The 12570-nt window shown below is 41.1% G+C and overlaps 1 protein-coding gene across 1 annotated transcript in view; it reads left to right on the top strand.

Annotated features, from left to right (window-relative positions):
* The window catches only part of LOC142252959 (uncharacterized), a 250264-nt gene extending 242687 nt beyond the window's left edge, over window positions 1-7577 (top strand). Inside the window, exons 12-13 of the mRNA XM_075325066.1 lie at window positions 1955-2098; window positions 2996-7577. Of these exons, the coding sequence (XP_075181181.1) occupies window positions 1955-2098; window positions 2996-3441 (590 nt within the window). The 3' untranslated portion in view covers window positions 3442-7577. The remainder of the gene's footprint in view (window positions 1-1954; window positions 2099-2995) is intronic.
* Window positions 7578-12570: the final 4993 nt, after the last annotated feature.

Below are 12570 nucleotides of genomic sequence, written 5' to 3'. Positions count from 1 at the left end.
GTTGTACAATGTTGCTTCTCTTATTGGATGAATTTCAAGCTATATTCAAATATCCAGATACAAGGTTGAGACAGGTAAATTACATCACATCTAGCAATTCACTTAGTAATACAGTTATCAGGGTGTCTGGCCTTCAGTGGCCAAAACAATTACATGAGTCAACAAAAACTTCAATACTAAACTCCCAAGAGTCTTGTAGAACAATGAGGGTTTATCCCCCATCTATAAACAAACTGTCTTCATGTCTGGCTGAATGTTAAGAAAGTTAACCCATGCTAGGCACTCAGAGTCCATGTTGTCACATTCCTGTAGTGGAATGTATTGATGCGTTCTACCGCCGAGTCCTACATGCGTTCCACCACGAAGCCTCGCTCTTCAGTGCACTGTGTCCCATCTTACCCTGCTGGTTGGAAGTAATCCGTATTGCTGGATGTGGTGAGTGAGTGTGTGTGTGTGCAATCTGATGTGTGATTGTATGAGTATGAATGCATGTGTGCGATCTGATGTATGCGACTGTTGGCCAGAAGCAGATGATGACTGCTGTGGAGCATACCTGCTGGGAGCACCCCCCCAAAATCGCAGGAGGACCTGGGAGCCGTGCAGACGTCCAGGGTCTGGTAAGTATGGTTCTCCTGGGAAGGGTGGGATCGGCTTTTTTTTGGAAGGGGGAGGTGTAATCTTACCGCCAACTGTGTTTCCCCAATGATACGCCCTAGCCCCTTTTTTTTGGGACAAAACAAGTATAAGTATTATTTTTGGAAAAATACGGTAGTTACTTAGCTGAGATGCATCAATGCATCTAGCAATATACAGCTCTTAATTATTTTGCACGTTGCCTCTGCCACCAAATGTTCAAAAAAAACATTCTAAGATCAGTAGGCAGAAGTGATCAGCTTTTACATGAGCGCGTACATAGAGGGTATTCTGGCATATAGACTTCCTATTGAGCCTCTGTGTGCTGCCGAGCAGTTTTTTCAGCAATCAGTGATAGTCTAAAGGGTGCTTTACACGTTGCGATATTGTGCGCGATAGCACTCGCCCCCGTCGTTCGTGCTACATTTGGTGATCGCTGCTGTAGCGAACATTATCGCTGTGACCACCGAACAATCCCTCCTTCAAGAGGGAGGTGCGTTCGGCGTCATAGCGACGTCACTGCGGCGTCACTAAGCGGCCGCCCAATAGCAGAGGAGGGGCGGAGATGAGCGGCCGTAACATGCCGCCCACCTCCTTCCTTCCTCATTGCTGGTGGACGCAGGTAAGGAGATGTTCGTCGTTCATGCAGTGTCACACATAGCGATGTGTGATGCCGCAGGAACGACGAACAACCAGCGGCATGCACCACCAACGATATTATGAAAAGTAGCGACGTGTCAATTAGCAACGATTTTTGACGCTTTTGCGATCGTTGATCGTCGCTCCTAGGTGTCACACGCTGCGATGTCGCTAACGGGGCCGGATGTGCGTCACTAACGACGTGACCCCGACGATATATCGTTAGCGATGTTGCAGCGTGTAAAGCATCCTTAAGACTCTGAATCTCCAGCAATGTGCAAGATTTTTAATAGGAGTTGAACATATTGAAAAAATAAAATTAAAATTAAAAACTGGTAGTCTCACTTAAAGGCTATAGTAAAATAATGTAAACTCTAATTACACAGTATTTTTATTTGTGGCATTTTCATCACTTTTTTGAGTTCAGTCAATTTTTTTTTTTTTTTTAATACTACATGTTGCTAAGTGGGATCTAAAACCTCTAAAAAAAATAGTAAAATGCTTGAAACTTAATATTTTTGACATGTGTTTTAAGATGAGACTGGAAAAAATGGTGTGTGGAGTCTTTTTAGTGCCGCAATTTTTTCTTGTGTAGTATTGAGTTTTAAAAAAAAGTTTTTTTAAAAAAAAAGTAAATAAATCAAACGCTTATTCTGTAATCTCTTTTTTCCGATTTTTATAGATGTCCTTTCCTCCTACACTGACCTTAAAGCTGAAGCTTCTGAAGCTTCTTTAAGAAACTTCCTAACAATTTTTAAGAACAATGCAGAACAGATTCAAGATGCTGTGGACACTTTGACTCCATCATCCACTCAACAACATGAAGGTATCTAATTTTTTATGTATATTTTGCTTAATTTTTCATGCAACTCCTACAAAAAAAGCACATAGACAGGCGTAAAAAAAAAATACAATTTCACCAATGTTTTTTGCAGATTGTTTATTAAATGGATTGTCCACTACTTGCTCAACCCCTTCTTATTCCACATGTTTGGCCCCAATAAAATAACACTTACTTATACTCACCTTCTGTTCTTTCATGGTTCCAGCGCTCACTCTCCCGGACCTCACGTGAGGTTGTGATGTCTTGCGAGCCTCACACCCAATCACCTCTGGCTTCCTTCTCCCCACGTTGGGAAGTATAAGTAATGAACAGGAAGTGAGCAGCCAGCCACAGCTCTGACTTCCTGTTAATTACTCATACATCCCAAGGTGAGGCGTGAGAAGTTGGCGGTGATTGGGTGTGAGGTTCGTGTGACATCACAACCTCACGTGAGCGCCGACACCACTGGAAGAGCGCCCATAGGGGAGACAAGTATAAGCCTTGTTTTATTTTAATGAGGCCAAACATGGTTTACATCTTTGTAAAACCAACTGGACACTCTCAGGGTGGTTGATAATACTGTTAATTCTGTAGTTCAGTTTGAACTTGATTGACCATCTGACAGCTGCCAAGACTGTATTTCAGTGATGGGTGGTGGAGATTGGCATTCTGACATCATTGTCTGGAACTTAAATTCCACCCAATAGGAGGAGATTTGACTGAAGATTACTATACAATTCCTAGATATGTGTAAAAATGGTATTTCATTGTTATAATACATTAGAAGTTACACAGTTTTTCAAATTTAGCTGTGAAACTTTTTTCATTTGTACTAGACCTGGCTTGACGTTTGTTCATGATGTAATTCTGCTGTATTATTTTTGTTTTTGTTTTCTTAAGGAGAAGAAGCATTCTCTAAGATTGGCAAAGAATTTTTTATTTCTTTAGATAGTTCACTTAAAAACTGTAAAGAAGAACGAGATCGGTCCATTTTTGAAATAGAAAAATTAAGGCAAGACGTTAACCAGGCATTAGATACCATCAAAACTTTAAAAATGGAAAGAAAGCACAAGGGAAGTTCTTCCAATGACCAGTCATCAAAATCCGAGAGTGAAAGTGCGGATGGAAAGACTCCAACTTTTGCTGATCAAAGACGGGAAATTGCAGATATCACATCCCAATTTTTTATTTTTGGAAGAAAAAACTCTCTTACCTCCCCTACAAAAGAGAAAGAAATACTAGATAGCCAACCTGAACAAACTCCAGGCTCAAGTACTGTTCGTCATAGAAGCAAAAGCCTCCAGAGAAGCAAAAGTGTCAAGATGCGACCTTCTTGGCAGGTTTAATTAAAGGGAATCTGTTCAGTAGGATAAACCCTTCTAAGCAGTGTATATGGGCATGTAGATTTTAGGAAGCTCAATAATATTATACTTTGATATCTAAAGTCTTATTTCAGAGAAATCCACGTTTTTCTTAATATGTAAATGAGCTGTTAAGAAATCTGGGCCAGAAACTGCCTCCAGTACTTGGTATAAGTGGGGTGGTGTTACCAGTGTGAGACATGTAATTACTGACAGTCTGCTCTCCTTATCTACATATCTCACATTGGTTTAATTTAAAATATGCTGTGGATGCAGGTTCCTAAGGGAATTAGCGTCTGGCCCACAGATCTTAACAGCTCATTTACATATAAGAAAAACGTGGATTTCTCTGGAAGAAGACATATGATTGCAGATATCAAGGGATGATTTCATTCAGCTTCCTTTGGCCTATGTGCCTAGATATACGGCTTAGGAGGGGTGATCGTGCTGACAGATTCCCTTTACATCATTTAAAGAAATTAAATAATTTTTGCTATTTTCATATGGGAAATGTAATATTTTGAAACCTGGGGAAACGTTGACCTCACACCATTAGGAATGCAGATCCTTTCTAGTAACACATAGTTGGCCAGTTAGAACACATTGATTTTTTAGCAGATTTTCTATTAATATTGATTCCTTTTTTCCTCCTTTTTTTCCACTTTTGCAAAATCTGATTTGTTTCCCCATCTAGAAGAAGATGAAATTATCTGCAGATCTGCCATTAGTGTTTGCCTCTTCGGTGTTCAAAATTGCTTAAAATTGCTAAATGCAAAAAATATTTTAGTATTCAATGTTTGTTTCTGAAAAAAAAACAAGAAGTTTCCATCATTCTCTCTATGTGAACCATTTCCCTACTAAATGAATGTTTTTTTAATTAATTAATTGATATTGAATTAATTGATTAATCCTCCTTTTTTGCATTACATTATGGAGAGAGAAGCATTATATTTTTCAAATTGGGATGAAAGCCATTGCTTATGGAATGCATAGGGGTTTTTTTTTACCTTCTCTTTATTGGCATGGTTTGGGGTGCATAGAGAGAATCTGCATAACACGCTGATCAGTACAGATACCGGGACAAGCAATACAACGACCGACAAGTCATACTGTCTTGTACCTTGTACTGGTGGCTCCACAACTGTGTCATCCAGTGAGCTAACCTTTTCTCAATGATTGATCAGGTTGGATATAACATTCATATAGGAACTTTTAAGACATGAAAGCTGAATGTTTTAACATTTTCAATTTCTTAACTTCCAAAAAAATTATTTATATTGAAATATTTACCTTTTTTAACTTGTTATTGACCTTAAACAGTAGATAAATCTACCTCAAAATAACAGTCTCATCATTGACCAAGATGTACGATTCCGAGGTCAAGGAAGCTCAGTAAAAAATTAATGGATTGAATAAATGTTTATATATTATGGAAAATTATTTAAATGAGGAACAAATCATGATCATTTTAATTAATTTATAAGGTTACATTAAAAGGATTTTATTTTGAAATTTAATTGACATAATTTTCAAGCCTACTTCATGGGTTGTGGAGGTTTAATATTTTCTTTTTCAGTAGGCATTCTCTAAGGCCCCTTTCACACATCATTTTTTTGCCGTCAGTCACAATTCGTTGGCTCGACGGATCCGTCGCAGATTGTGGAAAAACTGATGCGGCGGATCCGTTTTTCGACGGATCCGCTAGCTATTTGATACTAAATTAAAATAAATTGGAGCATGCTCAGTTAAAAAAAAATGGAATCCGTCATTTGACGGATTACGACACATCCTGCACCCATAGGCTTCCAGCCTACCAAACGACGGAAGGCGACGGATCCGTTGCTGTCCGATTTTTCGACTTAGATAAAAAATGTTACTTTGTTTGTTGTCCCCGTCTGCCGGACAAACAATTTTTGACGAATCTGTTGAATATATCTATCTATGTATATATATATATATATATATATATATATGTATATATATATATTTATATTTTATTGGTGGGGGCCCCCACTATCCACTCCAGGCACTGCATGAGTGCATAGACTGAACACTGTATGGACAGTCCGGGGGTCCGTACCCTCATGTAGGAGCTGAGCGCTGCTGGCTGAAGGGAACCCTTGTCAACAGTCTTGAGTCAACAATAGGGGTCTTAGGATCCGGACCCCCACCAATTTGAAGCATGTTAGGAGGGGAATACCTTACTGAAAATGGAAAATTATAGGTACCGTCACCGGATTCCGTCATTTGATGGATTACAACGTATCCTGCGCCCATAGGCTTCTATTGTACCAAACGATGGACGGCGACTGATCCGTCGCTGTCTGATTTTTCTACATAGACAAAAAAATGTTACTTTGTCCATTGTCTCCATCCGCCAGACAAACAATTTTCAATAGATGAAACATGAGGCCATCCGTCGCAATCCGTCGCTAATACAAGTCGATGAGAAAAAAACGGATCGCCGGATCTGTTTTTTTTTTTTCCAAAATTTGACGACTTGTGACTGACAGCAAAAAACTAATGTGTGAAAGTGGCCTAAGGGCCGCTTTACACGCTGCGACATCGCTAGCAATTGCTAGCGATGTCGCGTGCGATAGCACCTGCCCCCATCATTGTAACAATATGTGGTGATCGCTGCCGTAGCGAACATTATTGCTACGGCAGCGTCACGCAAACATACCTGTTCAGCGACGTCGCTGTGACTGCCGAACAATTTCTCCCCCAAGGGGGAGGTGCGTCCGGCGTCACCGCGACGTCACTAAGCGGCCGGCCAATAGAAGTGGAGGGGCAGAGATGAGCGGGACGTAACATCCCGCCCACCTCCTTCCTACCGCATTGCCGGTGGACTCAGGTAAGGAGATGTTTGCTGTTCCTGCGGCGTCACACATAGCGATGTGTGCCGCCGCAGGAACGACAAACAACATCGTACCTGCAGCAGCAACGATATTAAGGAAATGAACGACGTGTCAACAAGCAACAATTTTACACATTTTTGTGCTCGTTGATCGTCGCTCATTTCTGTCACAAGCTGCGATGTCGCTACCGGCGAAGTGACCCCGACGATATATCGGTAGCGATGTCGCAGCATGTAAAGTACCCCTAAAGGCCACTTTATACGCTGCGATATCAGTACCAATATCGCTAGCGTGGGTACCCGCCCCCATCGGTTGTGCGACATGGGCAAATCGCTGCCCGTGGCGCACAACATTGCCCAGACCCGTCACACTACTTATCTGTCCTGCAACGTCGCTGTGACCGGCGAAATGCCTCCTTTCTAAGGGGGGCGGTTCGTTCAGCGTCACAGCGACGTCACAGCTGCGTCACTGAACCGCCGCCCAATTGAAGCGGAGGAGCGGAGATGACCGGGACGAACATCCCGCCCACCTCCTTCCTTCCACATTGCGGGCAGGAGGCAGGTAAGGAGAGGTTCCTCGTTCCTGTGGTGTCACACGTACCGATGTGTGCTGCCGCAGGAACGAGGAACAACTTCGTTACTGCTGCAGCAACGATATTAGAGAATGGACCCCCATGTCACCGCTGAGCGATTTTGCACGTTTTTGCAACGATGCAAAATCGCTCATAGGTGTCACACGCAACGGCATTGCTAAAGCGACCGGATGTGCGTCACAAATTCCGTGAACCCAACGAGATCGCTTGAGCGATGTCGCAGCGTGTGAAGCGGCCTTAAGTCTTATTCCATCCTGCCACTTCAGTACTACAGGGTTCTTTTATGGAGCTAACAGAAGAAAGCAATGTGGCATTCACCGATGGACTCCATTTAAAATAAATATTCTTCAGTTGTATGATTTTCTGCATACACATGAAGATCATTGATGGCGGTATGATAGTTCGGCTATTCCACTGTTTTTCACAATTGGAAAGTTTAAATCTTCTTTTTCACTATTCATTCCCCATGTTACAATTTGTTGGAGAGCAGAATTGTCACTTTAGAGTTTTCTATAAAAGCTGATTTATCAATCAAAATCTGGCGTTTAAATCGGTGGTAATAAAAATGGATGGAATTGTAATGTTTATGTATTAAATCATTTATATAATGTTTATGTATATTTTTGCTAAAATTTAGCTAAGGATCCTAATCTTTAAATTGATTTTTATTTATGGTGTAATAATTAATAAATATATTTATCAAATTATTTTCTGATTTAATTTACTTACAAGCCTGTTCCAATGTTTTTGTTTCTCCTATAGCAAAGAATGGAAAGACGAACACAAAAGCAGATCCGCCCGCTTCTGTTCACCAGTTAAATCCCACTGTCAATCTCTGACAGTAGCAATTTACATGCGCTAGCAGGGAGGATGTCATTCCCTGCTCCCATTGGCATGACCGTGCCATGATCACAGTGCACCGATGAGTTCTCATGACAGTCAGGGGTGAGCTGGTGAACCCTATGTCTATCACTACGATCCTCTTGTGAATGCCGGCTGCGAGCCAGCATTCATAGGAGAACATGATTTCAGCTCTATGGAGCGGGGCTGATGCTCTGTATAGCAGAAGCGATCGGACGATCACAGCTCCAATACAAGAAAAATTGGAAAAAAGGTTTTTTCAACAAATGAAAAAATCTGAAAAAAAAACCAAGTTCAAATCAGCCCATTTTTGCCCCATTGAAAATAAAATAATAATAAAAATAATATACATATTGGTATCACAGGGTTCAGAAATGTCCAAACTTCCAAAATATTAAATAAATTAATCAGATTGCTAAAGGGCATTGCAAGGAAAAAAAAAATCCCTAGATCTACGTATTTTTGGTCTCCGCAACATTGCAATAAAATGCAATAGGATGCCATCAAAACATAGGAAGCCATCAAAACATCGTATCCTTTTTTTTTATTTTTTATTTTTTTACAAATTTCTGAATTTTCTTTTCACAATATAAGTAAAAAAAAAAAAAAATACTTGTTTAGAATCTATGTACTCGTACTTACGTGGTGAATCATATTTCAAGGTAAGTTTTATCACATAGCGATCATTGTAAATAAAAAGCCCCAAAAACAATTGTGGAATTGCACTTTTTTTTGCAAATTTGATGCACCTGGAATTTTTTCCCCATGTTTCAGTACACTATAAATGAATGATGTCTTTCAAAAGTATAACTCGTTACGCAAAAAAGAAGTCAGTATACGACTATAAGTGATGGAAAAGTAATAAAGTTATGACTTTTGGAAGAAAGGTAGGAAAAAAGGAAAGCGCAAAAACAGAGAATGGCTTTGTGGTGAAGGTGTTAATCTGAAATATAGCCATCTTTTTCCTACAAAGTGCTTTTTAAATTTTCAGTTATTGGTATTAATTTAATCAGGTTGCTGGTTAATAAGCAGTTGTGCATCGCATTGCCTATTAAGCAGTTGCCTTTATTATACTAATAGTGCAGAGATTCTTTACATTCAGTTCTCTGCCCATTAGTGATGGGTGGACGCGCAGATACTCGGGATCAGCGGGTCCAACTGGGTTAAAAAAAACAAACAAAAAAAAAACGGTTCAGGCCCAGAATTGATCCCAAATATCTGGCAGGATGCTGGTTCCCATATAAGACTATGGGGACCAAAATCTGGCACTTTAAAATGGTGGTAGAAGGGATAAGGGGATTGGAGCAGGCGTGTTATACTTACAAAGTCTCCGTGCGGCTCTAACATTGCTTCATTATCCTTAATACATATTCACTGCTTCTCTCACCCATCGACAGTCCCCTGCGTCTCTTGGTTGTAGTCAATGGGAGGCGCCCTACCCTGTGTGACAGTGTGTCTGACTGCAACCAATCAGGGGTGCTGTGTGTGTCTCTATTGCTGTAAAAATAAATAAGTAACAATTGGCGTAGGGTCCCCCCTATTATGATATATTTTACTTAAATAAACAAAACAGCGTCCGGTCCCCCCAATTTTGATACCCAGCCATGATAAAGCCGACAGCTGGGAGCTGAAATTCTCACGCTGGTGAGGCTCACACTTATTGGCCCCTCCAGCCTAAAAATTTCAGCCTGCAGCTACTGAGTATTGTTGCGACAATCCCGGAACTTTCCCATTGCTCTGGTGCAGTGGCAATCGGGGTAATGAAGGGTTAATGACAATTTACTGCTGCCACTAAGCCCTAGATTAGTAATTGGAGGCGTCTATGAGACCCCAATTACTAATCTGTAAATGAAAAGAAATAAACACAAACGCTGAAAAAATCCTTCATTTAAAATAAAATAAAAAACACCCTATTTCACCCCTTTATTAACCCCCAAAACACCCAGATCCAATGTAATCCACAGCGGGTCCCACTGTGATTCCAGCTCTGCTTCTTGACTGAAGGCACAGCGTGTGGTGATAGCACATAATCACCCACTGTGAGCTTCAGGCAAAGAATGAACCGCAAAATGAACGGTGACATCATTCAGGTTATTTGCGGTCACAGTTGGAGGTTCCCATGGTCCTTGACCTGTCATCCTAGGTAACCTCACCTGCTATTTTTAGGCTGCAAGGCCCAATAAACATGGGTCTCACCAGGCTGAGAATACCAGCTCCCAGCTGTTGGCTTTATCTGTGCTGGGTATCATAATATGGGGGGAGCCAACGCCAATGTATTTATTTCTTTATTTTTACATCAATCTAGACATAGACACAGTGCCTCTGATTGGTTGCAGTCAGACAGCATCCCCAGCTTGTGTGACAGCGTCTCTGATTACAACCAGTCAGAGACGCTGGGACTGCCGATGGGCGGGGAAAGCAGTGCATTTGTCTGAAGATAATGAGTGACCAGGAAGCAGTGTACAGAAGCGCAGAGACCGGTAAGTATAAAGTCCTTGCTTTAGTCTTATTTTCTTTTTTTTTTCTTTGATTTTTTATTATTACTTGGGTAGCCGGACATGGATCATTACCTGGAGTTCCCTGAAAACTTCAGGTCCAGGGTCAATGCTTGGATTCTTTTGAACCTGGGTGGATCCTCACTTTTACAGTCCAATTCTGCTTATCACTACTCCCCAAACATCCATTGATTGTCCCATCATCAATGTCACTGAGGGGGAATAGGTATTCATTTTTATTGTCAATGTTGCTGTTCTGGTGCTTTGTGGATGACTTCTGTTCCCTTCAGGGTCCTGTACAAGAGATGGTGCCGGGCCTGTGTGACATGAGCGGGAGGGCGGAGTTACCGGTTGGTGCTCATGGCTCAAGTACAAGGCATGATGGGAAATGTTCAGACAGCAGGGCTGGTGCCAAGGCACAGGAAGGGAAGCATAAAGGCATAAAACACCATGAAACTTGGCAGAAAAGATAACTGGATAGATTTAGGGGCATTATCCTTTAGCATTTAGGGCAAACCTAGTAACTCAATGTAGTGGATGACCTAGACCTATTTAAACATGGAGACTTTGCACTGAACAGAGCTTACAGAGCATTAAATGTATGAATCCTTGTGGCACTCCATGTGCCTACCAGTTGGTGCCACCATGTAATACTGCTTCAGATGTCATTTATATCTATATATCTTCTTCTGTCCAATCTAATTGTCCTCATTGTGTTCGTTATGTACCGATTTTCCTTCTATGGCTGTTAAAGTCACCTGACTAAACACAATAGCCATTGCTGCACCTGTCTTCATTGTGCATCTGTTCATTTGTATTTTTACCCCGCCTCACTTATTGGCTGTATATTGTGAAAAAATCATTTCAATTTTCATACATTCACTGCAGATATTAGGTCAACTTCAGTGTGAATCAGTCAGGTATAAGATTGTTGACCACATGAATCCTAGTGACTGCGAAAATACCAACAAACCATTTGTAAATTGTAGACGAGCAGAATCACATTTAACATTCAGGTTAGAATAAATGGTCGTAGGTGTTTATTGAATATTTGTCATGCAGAGACACCATTTCCATTCTACAATATGCCCCATGGGCCAGCATAAATTGGCTGCTTCTCTAAACGCTCTATGCCAAAACACACAGAAATATTTCATTGTAAAATACAATTCTTCTTCTCATAAAGCCTATGGGTACACTCAATCCAATATGCTGCTCTTAATGTTTAATATCGCCTAGTAAAGTGCAGCGAGGGGCTTGATACATTGCGCCAATAAGATAATTCATTGAATTTTTAATGACAACCTTTTCCTTCTAGTGAAGCACAAGCCTCTTCAAAGAGCTGAGCTCACTTATGTCTGTATTCCCTCGGATGTAAGAACCTAGGTGTTTCTGAATAATTACACACAATTTCCATGAAATGTGGAGACCATGTCTTGTATATAAAGTGGAGTTACTTCAAATGGAATTAAAGTGAATTTAATCAATGCTTGTATAAAATTACTGATGACTAATCAGACAAATATGGAATTATAACATTAGAGCAACCATTGTTAAGCCCCCGTCACATTTAGCGACTTACCAGCGATCCCAAAAATGATGCGACCTGATAAAGATCGCTGGTAAGTCACTGGGAGGTTGCTGGTGAGATGTCACACAGTCAGACCTTACCAACGACTCAGTAACGATACAAGTTGCAGTAGCGACCTGTAGAACGATCTCTGCTGTCATTGGGACCCTGTCACACAGTGTCAAACACAGCGATGCATCCTGCCCAGCAGGACATCGTCTTTGAAGAAAATGGTCCCAACCATTCAGCAACGACTAGCGATCTCACAGCAGGGGCCTGATCGCTGGTAAGTGTCACACATAACGTGATCGCTCCTGCAGTGACGCAGCAACGATCTCATTAGCGATCTCGTTAGCGATCTCGTTGTGTGTGACGGGGCCTTTAGACTCCCTGAGTAAAGTAATAGACACTGTATGGACAAATGTAATGAGATGCCTACACATTACACCTACAGGAGCTTATATAATATCACATTGTAAATCCATAGACGTGTATGGGTTTGTCTTCCCCACTACACCTTTGCAGTTAAAACAACTTCCACTCTTCTGGAAAGGTATTTTTTTCCAAGGTTCTTGAGTTTGTCTGTGGGAACTTGTGCCCATTCCTCCAGAAGAGACTGTGTATTGGTCACAATCTCTCTTGTAGTTCATCTCAAAGTTGTCCAAAAAGCTTGAGTTCGGGGCTGTGCGGTCGATTATATTCTTCTACACCAAAGTCACCCAATCATGTGTTTAGGGC

Source organism: Anomaloglossus baeobatrachus, chromosome 1 (genome assembly GCF_048569485.1).
Source record: "Anomaloglossus baeobatrachus isolate aAnoBae1 chromosome 1, aAnoBae1.hap1, whole genome shotgun sequence".
NCBI lineage: Eukaryota > Metazoa > Chordata > Amphibia > Anura > Aromobatidae > Anomaloglossus > Anomaloglossus baeobatrachus.
This window is presented reverse-complemented; position numbering and strand designations above follow the sequence as displayed.